Here is a 15,176-nt window from a genome sequence, read left to right as displayed (position 1 = left end):
TTTGTATTTATATTCTCTGTATCCATATTAGTATCTCCTTGTCGAGATGTTTTTTTTTTTTCATCGCATATACAGAATTTAAAATGTTCTTCTGTTCAATGTGATTATTAATATAGATGGATTTGATCCATCCATCCATTTTCTGAAACGCTTCCTCCTCACAAGGGTGCTGGAGCCCATCTCAGCTGGCAATGGGCAGTAGGCGGGGTACACCCTGAACTGGTCGCCAGCCAATTGCAGGGTAAGGGAAAAAGTAGTTTAAAATAAATTTAAAATATATTTTTTAAAATCGTTCTTTATTATCATTAGAATTTCATTTTTTAAAACTTTTATTTGTAATTTTGTGCGTTTACATTTTGGAACTGCTGTAGGGGGCAGTGGGACATGTTATTTATTCACTCGGTTAGAGACAAAAGAACAGCTCCTCCCATTTTTGCGACGTCATGTCCTGTTTGAATTTGAACCCCAGCATTTTGTGTGCGACTGGTGGGTAGTTTGGCACATGTAGTCGATTTTATTCAGCCAGAAGGAGGGCCAAAGTAAGTACGGTTGTTATTTTAAACGTAAAACATTTCAAGCGGGTTCTGTTTGTCTTTTCGTCCGTGGAGCATGGTTCTTCCTCCCGGAAGCTGCCCCAAACATCGACCATTTGTTATGTATGGTTCTTCGTTTGGGCACAACTTCATCGTCGACGTCGACGACCAAAGTGGTAAGAAAAACACGAGAGCGACATGGAGTGTGGAGTGTGGAGTGTGGTGTTTGTTTGTTTGTTTTTTAGGCTTTTGGCGTGCTTATTTTGTGTTTTCAATGAAGCAGTAGCCGTCGACAACATTTTTGGAGTGTGGCGTTAGCTTAGCTTGTATGCTTATTGCTAAATGCTAAAACTAGCTTCTAGCTAACTAATATGGTACATTTCCTATTTTTTCCCCACACAATGCTTACGAACACAGGATGGGTTGTTTGCATCTTATATCGTTACGGGAATTACAGTAGAGCGATCATCTTTGTTTCCTTTCACCCAAAATCGATAGACGCTTGGGTCTTTGGGTCTCCTGGCCTCGTTTTTGAATAGATTCCATTCAACGTTTCTCTTTGCACGTGTTACAAGTGCAATAAGAAGTACATGAACAGTAATAAATAGCTAGTAGTACCAGCTAAAAAAAATAAATAAAAAAATTACTCTGCATTTCGGAAAGTTATTTTGCCGTTAATCTATCCTTTGTCGCTTCCAGCACCCAGTCTTTCTTGCATCAGATGCCCACTTGTATTTCTAAATCATCTTTCTGTATACAGCGCAAAGCTTTGATTGTTCAGTTGCCCTGTTTTTTTTTTTCTTTGTTTGTTTTCATCCAAAATGGCTTTAACTCGCCACATATTCTCCTTGCAGATTCGGATCCGGAGCCGATGTGTGAGACTGAGTCGGATTGCAAGCACTTGGGCTGCAACAATGATGGGGAAGAGAACAATGGCCTATTTTCAACATTTGAATCAGTGCGTTGACAGGCATCAGTTGAACATATTTATTTTTTTGTCAAGTCTCATGCTTTTTCTTGTCTCCTCAATTCTTTTAAAGTGGACTTAACGCGAGCTTTGCAGCTACAACAACGATCCTCTGGATGCCCTAATAATCTATCAAAATTTTATTTATTTTTTAAAATTCTGCAATATTGTAGAAATACGGGCTCCACAAGATGTTCGACTGTGAGCACAGCTTCAAACAGGTGGATCTGGTGGGCATGGCCAAGGCTTGCCTGATTTCAAGTGCTTCTGTTTATAACAAGTTGGGTGTGGCCAGGGTGGGGGGTTGAAAATTGTGAGGGTGAAGTTCAGGCTGAGCTAGTGGCATGTAAAACTGAAAAAGGTGGGGTTAGTGACGTATAAAACTATTTGAGAGTGCTGTTTGAGCTGTGTTAACACGAACTGCCATAGACAAGGGAAACATGGATCGTTTAATTCACAATTCTGGGGACTCTGTCAGGGTGGGGCAAAGCATTTTATAATTTTAAAAAACAATGCAATTTTCTTTTCAGGCCCCCTTTAAGATTCAGGCACTGCGTCCTGATCATCCTCCCGTCAACTTCACTAAAGGTAAATCTGGAGAAGAAAAATGATCGAAGCTTTGGCTTCCACACTGCAAATAGCTATCATGCTGAACACATCTTCCTTGTATTTGTTTGATGACGATTTGTGTTAGCAAAGCTATTTTTTTTTTAAAAATGGTACAAGTGTAAAACGTGTCGCCTTCATGAATTTGTGCAGTGAACATTGATTTGCGTACGTCAAGGTCGCTCACACCACAAAAGCAAAACTACGTGTATTGTGTGTGTCTGTGCTTACTAGTCTACGTGTCTGATTCCTGGAACCACATCTCAGTGGATGTCAAAAAAGCAGCGGGGCATTTGATGCGGCTCTACACCTATTGGATGCCCCTCCTGCTGAACGTTGACGCCATGAACGAAACCTACCACTGGGCTATGCGCGTCGGTCTGCTCAATCCACAGTAAGTCAGTTGATGTCAAACTTTCTCATGGGCAGCCAGCGTCTGTCGTCTTTGTGACGATGACCCGTTAAACGTGTAACATCAGAATCACAATCATCTTTATTGGCCAAGTATGTAAAAACGCACAAGGAATTTGTCTACAGTAGTTTGCCTTATTGTAGTATTGCAACTATTAGCAAATAGCTATAAAAAAAAATAACATAAGTACAGATATATTAGATTTCACCCGTAATTTTTTGTTTTTGTTTTGTGCTTGTCCCTCGTGAAGTGACCCTAACGTTGTGAATCTGAAGATGCTGTTCAAGATCGAAACCGTGCAGGCAATTCTCAGAGCTCTGGAGGTCGGATCTGTAAGTCCAATTTTCTCATGCTTCAAATGGTGGATCTACACTCTACTTGATGCCATGCCTCAACTCACTGCTGGGGCCTTGTCCGCTTGAATAAATAACATTAAAATGTTCTGCTTGTTCTGGACTGATTGTGTGTTGCATTCGCCAAAAGAGAACGGTCAAGGTTGTCTTCTTGCCTGCCCCCCCCCCCCCCCCCCCCCCAACCAAAATCAGAAAAGATAAGAATCTCATCTCAAATTAGTTTCACGTGGGGATTTTTCTTTCTCTCTTGTCTTTCAGATGGCCAAAGAAAACTCATCTCATATCATCTTACTCGCTACGAGCTTCCGTGAGGCAAGTCTGAGGCTATGTGTATATGCTACTAGATAATGCAGCGGACCCACAGGAGTAGATGGAATTCCAACATATTTGTTCGCCAATCTATTTCCGAGGGCTTCGCTGTTGCGTCACTTGCATCTCTGAACGTGTTTGTGTGTGTTTTGTTGCTTGTGTGTGGACTCAGAATTTGCCAGGGGCACTAGAGGACGCTTTGCAGTTACTAGAGCAGGCGGGAGAGCCTGACATCCGCCCTCGTATCAAGGAGCTGGGCCACAAGCGCACTCGCTACGCAGCGTTGTCCTTCATCTTTATCGAGTGTAAGCCGGCTTTGCTCAAACGCTCTTCTATCCGGCCGTCTGCCGGCCAACATTTCTGTGTCTCTATATTGATTAGGGCTGGGTTTCAATTCACATTTCCTAAATCGATTGTGTTTCGATTCAAATGATTTCAGTTTGATTCGAAAAGGAAAATTGATTCAATCTTGATTATTAGATTTATATATATATATTTTTTTAATTTGTTTTTTTTTAATTTATTTTAAAACCCAGCCCTAATATTGATATCACTTGAGCCACTTTTTCATTGTACCGGTTCCACACCTAAACAGCCTAGCTGGGCACAGACCTGTTGCTCATCCATGACACTTTTTCAGTGATTCTAAAAAGCAGCCCGATTGGGGCCGTGATATCTGTCATGTCATTGGCCGGCAGACCTAGGCTTTTCTTAATGCAGCAAGTAACAGCACTGCACGCTCCTATTTGCTGGTTTTACAGCCAGTGAGACAGAGCCGGCCGCCGGCAAGTCATAAAAATAAATAAAGGGGCAGCATGGCTCAATGGTTGGGTAGTCGTCCTGGCTCCTGCAACACTGCATTCATTGTTGTTAACACCGCATTTACATTAGTAATGGCATAAATGCTTATCGAAGCTGTGGCGTTCTCGCCGAATGACACGATGACGGCCTCCGAAATTGTCTTTTGCACTAACTTTGTCTCTTTTTAGACTTGCGTTACATCTCTCACATGGGGATGAACGTGATAAGGATGATGGAGGGAATGAAATCAAAGCCCAGTGAGCGCAGCATAGCGGTAAGACTTTATTACAAGAGGTTGGGTAACAGCACCTTCATTTGATTTTATTAGTAGCCTGCTCTTCAGCTTCACCATTTTCTCAAAATTGACAGTGTTCAATTAAAATCCGTTTATTTTTAAATGCTTGCTCCACTGGATGTTTTATGTGCTTCTTATCCAGGCCAGTGACTACCACAAGAAGTTAGGGAATGAGCTATTTCAGGAGGAGAAGTATGAAAAAGCAGAGTATGAATATTCAAGAGCCATCAAAATTAAGTACGTTTCTCCCTCCCCACCCACACAAGGCTGTATGACTATAAATAAGTGTGACAATTAATTTCTTCCTGCCCCAGCCCTGAAAACCACATCGCCTTTAGCAACCGGGCACTTTGTCATACCCGCTGTGAGAAATACCTGTAAGTACACGTGGCAATCATTATTTTTCTCGAAAGACTGGGTTGGGAGTAGTGTTGTTCCGATACCGATACTGGTATCGGCAGAGGTGCCGATACTGCATTAAAACAGTGGTATCGGTGACTACTCACAAGTAACATGCCGATACCATTAATTCCAACTCTAATATAAGATTTCGGATGCAGCATCTTGTGTCTTGCTCGTGCACGACATTCACTGATATGTGACATGTTCACTGCATGCCGATCTAAGATATCCTATTGGCCCTTGAATGCTCTGAACCAATGGCAGGACAGCTTTTTCATGTTGAGGAAAAAAAGCCTTAAGTATCGGTATGGTATCGGTATCGGCCGATACTGCAAAGCTGGGCATCGGTATCGGGGGCCAAAAAACGGTATCGGAACAATACTAGTTGGGAGTGCAGATATTTTATTGAGGGCGGTTGGGTTTGGGGTCTCAAACACAGATGTTGACAACTTGACACCTACTATCTGCAAATGACCCACAAATTTAAACGTACCACAGGCAGCCGTAGCCAAATGGTACAGTCAATCCCCACTTAGTCGCAGGGGGGGTCACCCATTAAAGAGATACTTGACTCATTGGGCCATTTTCAGCAGTGACAAGTTAATATTTTGTCCAAGATGAATTTGATAACTTCATTATTTTTCCATGTACAATTAATACCTTTAAAAACTATATTCATTTATTTATTTATTTTTTATTTTTTTGCTGTCGACTGAAGACGACATAACCTGTGCTGAGGAAGTAGGTAATGACAATCATGGCTCAGTTTGCTGACCAAACCCAGGAAACCGGTGAGTCATGATTGGCCGTTACCTACTACCTCAACACAGGTGATGTCATCATCAATCGACTGCAAGTGTAGAAATTGTTTATTAAAGGTATTAATTGTACATGAGCAATAATGAAGTTATCAAATTAATTCAGGACAAAACGAACTGTACTGCTCAAAATGGCCCAAGTACTCCTTTAAAAAGAACCCTGGCTGTGATGACAAGTTTGCGCTGTATTATTTATTTGGTTGTTACTAACATAACTTTGAGATTAATTTTTAAAAGATCATTTCAAGTTTAATACATTTTGTAGAAACTTTTAGACATACGCCACCATTGTTATTTACGTCGCAATGCATTCAGTGGGAAGTGACGTAGAATGGTGGTGGTTCTCTGCCAAGCAATGTGAAACACAAGCCTCCGTTACGTTCCTAAAGGTGACGACCATGAATGCGTCTGTTGAATGACGAGAGCACCACGTGAGGGAGAGTCATTGCACATTGTTTCTTTGTGAATGGAACGAGGTTTACCTTGCTTTCTTGATAGGCGTTTCACATTGCCTGGCAGAGAACCACCGCAATTCTACGTCACTACTCACTGAATGCGATGTGACGTAAATAACAGTGGCGGCGTACGGCCAAGCATGTTTCTACAAAATGTATTAAAATGGAAATAATTTTTGGAACATGAATCTCATACTTGTTAGTAACAACCAAATAAATAATATAGAGAAAACTTGTCATGACAGTCGGTGTTCCTTTAGCACCCACTATCCTCGTAAGGATAAGCGGTTCAGATGTTGGATGGAATTGTTGTTAAAATTGTTAATTGGAGTTGTTTTTTTTTTTTGTTTTTTTAAATGTATATGTATTCAGAGAAGCTGCTGTAGATGCAAAACGGGCCACTCTGATAGAACCGCACTGGACCAAGGTACTTTTGTCATCCACCAATAGTAAAATGTTTTGTGCATGGCGTTGTCTTTTGACTGTGCTATATAAATAAAGTGGTAGCATATCATATTATAAGCATTTTTTTGGGATTTTTTTTTTTATTTTTATTTTTTTGCCACTGACTAGCTCCACGGTTTGAATTCCAGGGCCACTACCGCTACTGCGAGGCTTTGTTCCTCCTGGGTGAGGTGGACTGGGCCTTTAGTGCCAACGCGTCTGCGCAGAGTCTCTGCAAGCACGACTGCGAGGGACTCAAAGACCTGGAGCAGCAGTTTCAGAGGTTTACGAGTGAAGTTAAAAAATGCAGCAGCGGCAACAAAGGTGTGCTTGACTTGCAGGGTGAATTGCGAGCACTGCCTCCCAAACTCATACTTTTATCTTGACTTTTCAGTGGAACCCTCAAAGAAAAAACAGAGTGTAGCCAAAACACAGGAGAAAACGCAACATGCCACGTAAGAGCAGTGTGAAGCTATTTTTGTATTATTTTTTTTAACCCGTTTTTCAAAGCAGGTGACAATGGAGAGTGACTTAAACCGACCCTTCTTTTCCCTCCCAGTAAACCAGCGGCCACTAACAAGTCGACTGTTGTTGAATCGCAGCAGTCGTCAGGAAAAGAAGACGGCAATGGCAGTAGCAATAATAATAAAAAAAAAAATAAGGACAACGGGGCGTGCAAGGTATGTAAACCACAGCTGATGACGTGCAAGAGATGGACACACCCATTCAGTGACCTAGTGTCGTTTCAAGTGAAACTTACCAGTAAATTATTCCTGTTCTTCCAGGCGGCCGGAGGGACAATAAACAAGCAGAACCAACCAGGTATGTTTCACTTTCAATTTAGATATAAGTCAGACTAAAGATACATTTATAGGTCTAATTCAGACTAAAGAGTCATCTAACTTACTTTGTCTGTGCCTAGGGTTGTGGAAATAGTCTTCAAATAAAATCATATTTAAATACATCAATAAATGAAAAACTTGATTTCATTTTGTAATTTTTTCCTTCTTTGCTTATTAACCAAATGACTGACATATTTCAAAACAAATTTTGCTCTTTTATTTTGCCCTTGTATTTTTTTCTCTCCTGATTGTTGAACTTGCATCAACTTCCACAGATATAATAGAATGCCGATTCATTTACTTGAACAGAAAATGTGTATTCAAACATGATCTGATATAACATTTATGAGCCCATTTGTTGAATAATTTAACACCATCAAATGAGTCATTTAACTAATGTCTCATGTCACACCTCCAACTCTTTGATGAAAATTAGGTCAGAAAAGTCACTGAATATTGCGACCAAATTACTCTAAGTTGGCAACACTCACGAAGCCCAGTGCTATTTGTAGCATCTTCTTGACTGGGTTTCATTATAGTTAGTTGTATAACTTCCTGTAATACCTATTTTGTTTTTTGATTCAATTCAAGTTGAGCTCAGCAATGTTGTGTCTTTAGCAGTTATCAACAAGACCACCTCCACGAAAGAGCCACCCAAGGTCGCTGCAGCAGTTAAGGACAAGACAGTCACCACTAAAGAGCCGCCCAAAACTCCAAAGAAGAAATCCACGGCCAGGAAGGAGCAACCCGAACAGCCGGTAAGAGTTTTTGTCGTCCTCTAAAGTGACTTGGAATCAAGTTTTTACGACACTACATTACTCTCAGCTATATCGCGTTTACCGGTAGTTTATGCTTGACATATTGTGTGTGTTCACTGTAATTTTAGTTGGTCGTTTGAATGTAAAATATTCTTCCAGTTACAGTTTATTAAAAATACTTGGTATGTTATATTGCTTTCAAAAATGTTTTTCCAGTCTATTTTGTTCATTTTGTCTTAACTGTAATAATTTTGGTGTTTTTAAATATATTTACAATGTGTTTAGTAAGAGTTTTAAGTATGGGAGGTGTAAAGCTCATGATAAGCAGGGGTTAACTATAGAAGCAATATTAATTGTGTGTGTGTGTGTGTGTGTGTGTCCCTACCCCGCACTTTAGCAAAACATCGACAAAATAAAAATGTACAAAGATGCGTTGAGTCATGTGATAGGGAACGGTCATACTGCCCTGAAGAACCAGTGCTATTACAACGCTGAAAATTCCTTCAGAGATGCGCTGGGCCTACTGGACTCTTTTACAAAGGACGAAAACAAGGTACGAATGCATCGCTACAGATATTTATTGTTTTATTTGCACATGTTAATTATTTTTATTTTATTTATTTTTGTGGAAATGTTACATTTTTAGGAAATTGGATTCTCTGCACTGGACATGCAGCTGTTGCTTTACGGCCGCGTGTCCGCCTTGATGGAAATCGGCAAGACTCAGGTAACTAACCAGTACACTTTGTATTTTTGCAATCAATGTTTATTGATGGGATAATTGTTAGAGGACTTGATTATTAGAATATTTCATAATTAAATCCCTAGATTATAGTTCCACAGTTATTTTGCCAAAGCATGTTTTCTTTTAGTACTTCAATATGTATATTTTTCTTTGTGCAACAGGAACTTGCAGAAGCACGAAAACTCCTGGAGAAGATCAAATCATACGAGGAGAGAGTTTTCCAGTGTCTGGTTTACTATGCCTATGGAAGAATTTACCTCAAAGAGAATAAGTACGGCCGCTGTTGGTGGAACAGATGTACAATAGTTTTGAGTATTTAAACTAAAGTTGATTCTCTTTGTCAGCTATTCAGTCGCGATGGAACATTTTCAAGATTCCATGCAGATGGTGAGGAACCAGATAACGCCGGGTAAACTCACCTGGCCACTAACGAAAGAAATAGTGCAAGAGACTGAGATGGACCATTTTAAAGTAAGATTACACTGAAGGCTCAAGTCTGCAAGCATTTTGGATGGATTCTGCCACTTCACGGCATGTGTTGTCGCTTTAGAAACTTCTGGAGGATTCCATATATTTGTGCAAATTCCCTCCTCGGCCCAATGGCATCTGTCGATATGTGGACTGCCTCTGTTCTACCAAAAATATATACATCACTGACCCGGACTTTAAAGTAAGTTTATGAATAAAAAGCCTTTGTTTGGGAGTGTAAACAAAGTGCTGATACTTTCTCCACAGGGCTATGTTGAGTTCAAGTGCAGCCAAAAGTGCCTCGTTGAATACCACAATGCCTGCTGGAAAGTGTTCAAGCCGTCGTCCTTTGAGAAGACTGAGAAGGTAACATCTCATGACGACACGCTGCGCTTCCTTTGCCACCTGAGGACATTTTCTCCTCAACACATCCTTTCTTTGTTTTTCGTCTGTCCTGCGCGGTATGTAGCCATGTCTGACGCCCGACTGTTCCGGCATCATCGATTCTATTAAAATTATTGACTCAATGGGCCTGATCAAGAATGTGTTGGTCACCAACCGAAGGGCGGAGAGTCCAAGGAAACCAAAAGTGAACCAGAAGCCTCCATGGTGAGAATTCAATTGTAATTGAGTTGCTTGTGATGTTTAATGACAATAGAAAAGAAAAAAGTTCTGTTTTCAATCCAGTGTGAAGAAATTGAAGGAGAAGAACCATTTTAAAAAAGAGAATCACAATAAGCAGACCTCGGAGAAGAAGGCGGCCACCGTCAGTGTTGAGGTTCCACCGGCGAAAACCAGCGACATATCACAGATTCAACAGAACGGTATGATAACACACCCTATGTTCAGATCACAAGCTTGCCATTTGTTTTTGTCAGCACAATGCTGTACTATCAACCCCTATTTATTGTGTAATGTTCATAACAGCCAATCAGAGCCCAAGAGAATGAGAGAAAATACCCAGTCTACACGTAAATGCTCAATTGTTTTATCAACGTATGAACATTTTACTGTGTTTCAGTCTGTTTGCATGTTTTGAGTGCAGTACACTGAGAACAGTAGAGTGATACTTTTGCTTTCCAGTGCTCCAACTTAGAAATGTTTGTTTCGGCTTAACCCCAAAAAATCCACAAGCTAGCGGATAACCCTATCGTCACTTTTTCTTCCTGTTTGCAGCCTGGTTGCTGTACCAAGATCGAGTCCTCGTGCAGCTCAGTCAGATGATGCAGCTGCTCCACCAGGAGAAGGCTCTCGCTGTGTCGGCCGTGAGCGCCTGCCTGAAGCCCTGGCTAGAGCTGGACTCAGCGCGGGGCAACCGGCTCGCCGGCAAGATGCTCAACTGGGAGCAGGAGCGGTTGGAGACGCTGGATCAGGCCGTGGAGCTGCTCCTCGAGAGGAAGAATCGCGTCTGGGCGCGCGTCTTCATCCAGCTGCTGTCAAATACTTTGGATATTAACGTGGAGCTCAGCCGCTGGGCGGGACGCCTCAACGATGCAGGTGAGTACATGCTTGGCATCTTCATCCTCCGTTTCTTAAAGGAGGTATTGACTCTTTGAACAATTATCAGCAGTGAAACGTTCATATTTTGTCCAGAATGAAATTCAAAAGTAAATTTTCTACTTGCTGTCAACTGATGACATCACATGTGCTGAGGAAGTAGGTAATGGCGAATCATGGCTCACTCGTGTTAATTTTGTCTGTTTTTACTCCAATTTCAGTCATGCTTGTTAGTCTTTGTCACAGTCAACCTCATCCCAATTTTTAGTTCATTTTTAGTCGATTATAAATCTAGCATTTTAGTCTTTATTTTAGTCCAAGAAAACAATTTTATTTGTCTTTTTTAAGTCAACACAAACTGTCAACGATTTAGTCCAGTTTTCACATAAAATTTTCAAAAATTTTATGTGAGAAACAACTTGATACACAATTACAGTGGCTACTATGGCTCCATGCTATAAGATAGTAATTTAGCCAACATTATTTAGCAGTCGTATTAACATTATTGTTGAAACGTTATAGCCGTTGGATTAATTTTAAATTATAACTATAACTTACTATTTTTTTATTTTATTTTTTTTAAACCTTTCACAGTGAATCCACCTGGCGTGACAGATTAGCAGAGACGAGATTTTACGAAAGCATATAATTTTCGTCTCGTTTTTGTTCGTGAACTAAAATGTCCATAGATTATTAGAAGTGTGCCAAAAAATCGATTCATAAAAGAATCGAGATTCTCACTTATGAATCGAATCGCTATTAATATCCAAAAATCGATTTTATTTACATTAGAAATTAAGAAGGGGAAAAGGCAGTTGTAGCCCACATGCTGTTTTTGTGGAAAAAGGCACTTACAATACAAAATTAATAAATGTTTAAACAACAAAAAAAAGACACTTTAATGTCTCTATTTGTCATTTTGTCTTGCAAAGCAGACTGGAGTAGATCATGACAATGTTGTGCATATCTATAAATTGAAGCAGAAATCATTTGTTAATCAAATCAAATGAATCGAAAATAGTTTGAAATGAGAATCGAAAATCGATTCTGAATCTAATCGTAGACCCAAAAATCGTAATCGATTCGAATTGTGAGACAGTCAAAGATTCCCAGTCCTATAGATTATAGTCCAGTTTTTATTAAGTGAAGTACATTTTCGTCTCGTCTTCATTAGTTGACGAAAATGCATACTGATTTATTCCCAGTTATTGTTTATTAATTAGGGTTTTAGTCTGGTGAAAAAATGTGTGTTGACAAAATTATTTTTTAGTTTTTGTTGACTAAATTAACACTTGACTAATTAACACTACCTGTTTTCTGGGTTTGGTCAGAAAACTGAGTCATGATTGGTCGTTACCTACTTCCTCGACACAGGTGATGTCATTGTCAGTCGACACAGTTGAAAAAAAAAAGTTTTTGTAAGGTTTACACGCCAAAACATATAAGAATGACAACACAAGGATGAGAAGACAAGACTTATTCGTTTTTACCCACAGCGAGGAGAGCAGAGTTGTCAGTTACAAACTGGCAAAGATGCTCTGACAATTCTCTTGCTTCCTCTCTTTCTTTTTTTTTTCTTTTTTTTTCTTTTTTCTATTGGGGATTATTTCCTGTCCTGTTACAAAAAATAGTGTTGCTCTACTAAGGGGTGGGGAAAGCGCAATATTGCAACGCTGCATTATCTAAAAATAACATATCTCTCTGCTTGGATGTAAGTGTGTTGCAAATAAGCATGTGATTCTCCATTAGCAATGGAAGTTTTCGTTTCCGCTTCTGCCCCAGATGGTGTGACACATTGTAAACACAGCCACACTGTCTGGTACAGTTCATCTAAATAAATAGATAAATAAAACCATACCCTCAAAGTTCATATGAGTGTAAAGCTATATACACTTTAAACTTAACAGTTTTTAAAGGTACTAATTGTACATGAAAAATAATTAAGTTACCACATTATTTATAGACAAACTATTAACTTTTTACTGCTGAAAATTTCTCAATGAGTCAAGTATCCCTTTAATAAGGTGCTCTGTAAAGGCCCTTGCATTTAAGAATAAGATTCAAAGGCTAATTATGGAAAGTAGCAATTTCTTTATTTTGTATTCTTAAATTGAATCGCAACGGTCTTAAATTTGACTTCCTTTCTGTGTTTTGAAGATCTTAAGGCTGCCGAGTCCTTCATTGAACGCAATGCCGACCACCTGGATGGCCTGGACCTAACCCCGGTTTTGACCTTTGCCCCTTTGAAAGAGATTATTTCCGACAACTGTCCCCCTGGCTCCGACTTTATTTCAAGCAACTTGACTAAATATGTCAAACAGGCCCCGCCGCACGAAATGAGACTTTTTATCTGGACTTTAGAGGAGCATAAGGACATTTACGGCTCATTTAATATTTTAATGGATGAGTATTTTGTTAGTATGATTGGTACGTATTTACGCCTTATATTTATATATATATATATATTTTTTTTTTTTTTGCCCGGACATTATCATTATGTGACTTTCAACTTCATTTTTTTCCCCCCTCTCCAGATGGTCATTGTACTGTTCTAAAGAAGTCTGATAATCAAAATGTAAGCAACGCAGGAGTCTGTACTTTTAGTCACCAGCCACAACGTGCTAATGACGGTATATTTTGGCGACATAAAGTAATACCTTTGACGATATCCCTTTCAGAGTTTTCCTGCGAGTGATAAAAGTCGAGGAAGAAAAAAGAAACCGAAAGAGCCAAGGGTTAGTAGCTACTCTGGTTGACATAAGGATCATGATTGCAGAGTTAGGATATTGGCTGTATAGTTATCTTTTTAACATGAACTGAACTGATTTTCTCAGATTCCTCTAGCTTTGTCCAAGTTAGAAAATGACGCAGCGGACGAGTGGGACCAAGACGATCCAATGTACGTTGCGTTGCCATAGTGGTAGTGGTCTCATCGGGATGTCAAAATCTATTTCCTAAAAAAGCCCATCATTTTCACCTACAGGTATTTCCTCGACCCCAATGAGCCCTTCCGCATTCCCAGCCACCTTCAAGGACAGGTAGCCGAGTTTGAGGAACAGTATAACGCCACAGGATACACGAAGGATTTTAAAAAGATTTTGGACAACAATCCAGATCCCACCATGGAAAATTTATATGAGTGAGTACAAGCCTCTGATGGTCACCCATGCTTACGAGGGGTGGGGATCGTAGACTGACACAAAACAATGATTTAGGTTTTGTTTTTGTTTTTTTGGTTTTTTTTTTGGACAATATGTCAGGCAATGAAAATTTTTCATTGTAATTAATCACAACTTCAATAGTTAACTCACGCTTAATTGCAAATTTTATTCCTGTTCTAAATGTGCAATTAATATTTTTTTTTCTTAGTTTTCATACTCTTAACATAATGATAAAAAAAACGTTAAACTAATAGAAATATGGCTACTTCTATTAGCCATTGATACAGTGATTTCATAATTCATAAAATTGAGTTAAATTAAAAATGTACTGTACTGTAAAAAAAAAAAAAAAAAGAGTAGATTTGTGTTGAGGTCATTATCTGCCACTAGATGGCATAATTGCATTTGTAAGACATTGGTGATAGCTCAGTGCATTTTTTTTCGTATTAAGAGCTATCCATCTAATTTTTAACATGAAGTAACTTGTGATATTCTGCACATTTTTAAAATTGTAAAATACAACTTGACCCCAGTCTTCACAAATATATGGAATGCATTATCATTACATTTATTACTGCTAAATTTTGGCGTGGACGCATAGACTGCGTTGCGATTGGAATTCCCCCAGTGCAGGCTTTCCAAGGAAGGGGCACTCATTAATCACATGTTAAAGAATTTAGTAGCAATTAAAGGAATTTTGCGCTAATTTTGACGGCCCTAATCAAGATTATGGGGGGGGGGGGGAGGGGGGGGGGGTTAACTTCACATAAATGTCAGTTGTTATACTCTAAGTGAAGGGAATGCATTTAAAAACTGCACATAAAGCATATGTAGCCTTTGCATAGGATTTAAACATCCCGCAATGAGGAAATTCAGTTTATGAACTACTGTGTAGGTATTTTAACCATGCCTCCATCAAAGGATACATTATGCTTTTTTTTTTTTTCTCCATGATTCATTGTGAAATTTCACGCCAAAGTCCAGTTTTCCAAACTTTTTTTGTTTTTGTTTTTTTGTTTTTTGAGTGTGCCTAGCGAGTGGGTCTGGAACGCATCTCAGTTTTGCCGCCATAATGTGTGCACTCCCTAAATACCTGAAAAGGGTTTGTACCCAATCATGAACCCATGACAAGTGAGTGTAGTCTGTAGTTTTATTATTCAACACAAAAAACACCTTAAAGGGATCGTTTCGGCTTTTTTAACATGAATCTCAATTTGAGCCTCACCTCCCGTGTGTGCGATCAGCACTGACTTACCCCGGACAGCATTCTGTGACACGCGTTCTGGTCCGGTGTTGGACGAGAGGAAAAT

At 39.5% G+C, this 15,176-nt stretch overlaps 1 protein-coding gene across 2 annotated transcripts in view; it reads left to right on the top strand.

Moving 5' to 3' along the window:
* Nucleotides 1-445: 445 nt before the first annotated feature.
* ttc3 (tetratricopeptide repeat domain 3) overlaps nt 446-15,176 on the top strand; it is a 25,213-nt gene continuing 10,482 nt past the window's right edge. The window contains exons 1-30 of one of the 2 annotated variants that reach the window (XM_077504882.1): nt 446-709; nt 1,388-1,491; nt 2,031-2,088; nt 2,341-2,500; nt 2,769-2,850; nt 3,130-3,183; nt 3,353-3,485; nt 4,170-4,255; nt 4,419-4,513; nt 4,591-4,653; nt 6,324-6,378; nt 6,545-6,719; nt 6,790-6,850; nt 6,955-7,075; nt 7,181-7,217; nt 7,859-7,995; nt 8,393-8,548; nt 8,642-8,722; nt 8,902-9,011; nt 9,085-9,211; nt 9,291-9,410; nt 9,476-9,574; nt 9,678-9,817; nt 9,896-10,032; nt 10,385-10,705; nt 12,863-13,132; nt 13,240-13,280; nt 13,384-13,440; nt 13,540-13,604; nt 13,689-13,844. In XM_077504882.1, the coding sequence (XP_077361008.1) occupies nt 610-709; nt 1,388-1,491; nt 2,031-2,088; nt 2,341-2,500; nt 2,769-2,850; nt 3,130-3,183; nt 3,353-3,485; nt 4,170-4,255; nt 4,419-4,513; nt 4,591-4,653; nt 6,324-6,378; nt 6,545-6,719; nt 6,790-6,850; nt 6,955-7,075; nt 7,181-7,217; nt 7,859-7,995; nt 8,393-8,548; nt 8,642-8,722; nt 8,902-9,011; nt 9,085-9,211; nt 9,291-9,410; nt 9,476-9,574; nt 9,678-9,817; nt 9,896-10,032; nt 10,385-10,705; nt 12,863-13,132; nt 13,240-13,280; nt 13,384-13,440; nt 13,540-13,604; nt 13,689-13,844 (3,401 nt within the window). In that variant the 5' untranslated portion in view covers nt 446-609. Of the gene's footprint in view, nt 710-1,387; nt 1,492-2,030; nt 2,089-2,340; nt 2,501-2,768; nt 2,851-3,129; nt 3,184-3,352; nt 3,486-4,169; nt 4,256-4,418; nt 4,514-4,590; nt 4,654-6,323; nt 6,379-6,544; nt 6,720-6,789; nt 6,851-6,954; nt 7,076-7,180; nt 7,218-7,855; nt 7,996-8,392; nt 8,549-8,641; nt 8,723-8,901; nt 9,012-9,084; nt 9,212-9,290; nt 9,411-9,475; nt 9,575-9,677; nt 9,818-9,895; nt 10,033-10,384; nt 10,706-12,862; nt 13,133-13,239; nt 13,281-13,383; nt 13,441-13,539; nt 13,605-13,688; nt 13,845-15,176 lie in introns of both variants that reach the window. The other variant, XM_077504881.1, reaches the window with a different exon arrangement.

The sequence above is a fragment of the Festucalex cinctus genome, chromosome 18 (genome assembly GCF_051991245.1).
Source record: "Festucalex cinctus isolate MCC-2025b chromosome 18, RoL_Fcin_1.0, whole genome shotgun sequence".
Taxonomy (NCBI): Eukaryota; Metazoa; Chordata; class Actinopteri; order Syngnathiformes; family Syngnathidae; genus Festucalex; species Festucalex cinctus.
Note: the sequence above shows the minus strand (reverse complement) of the source record. Positions and strands in the feature narration are given on the sequence as shown.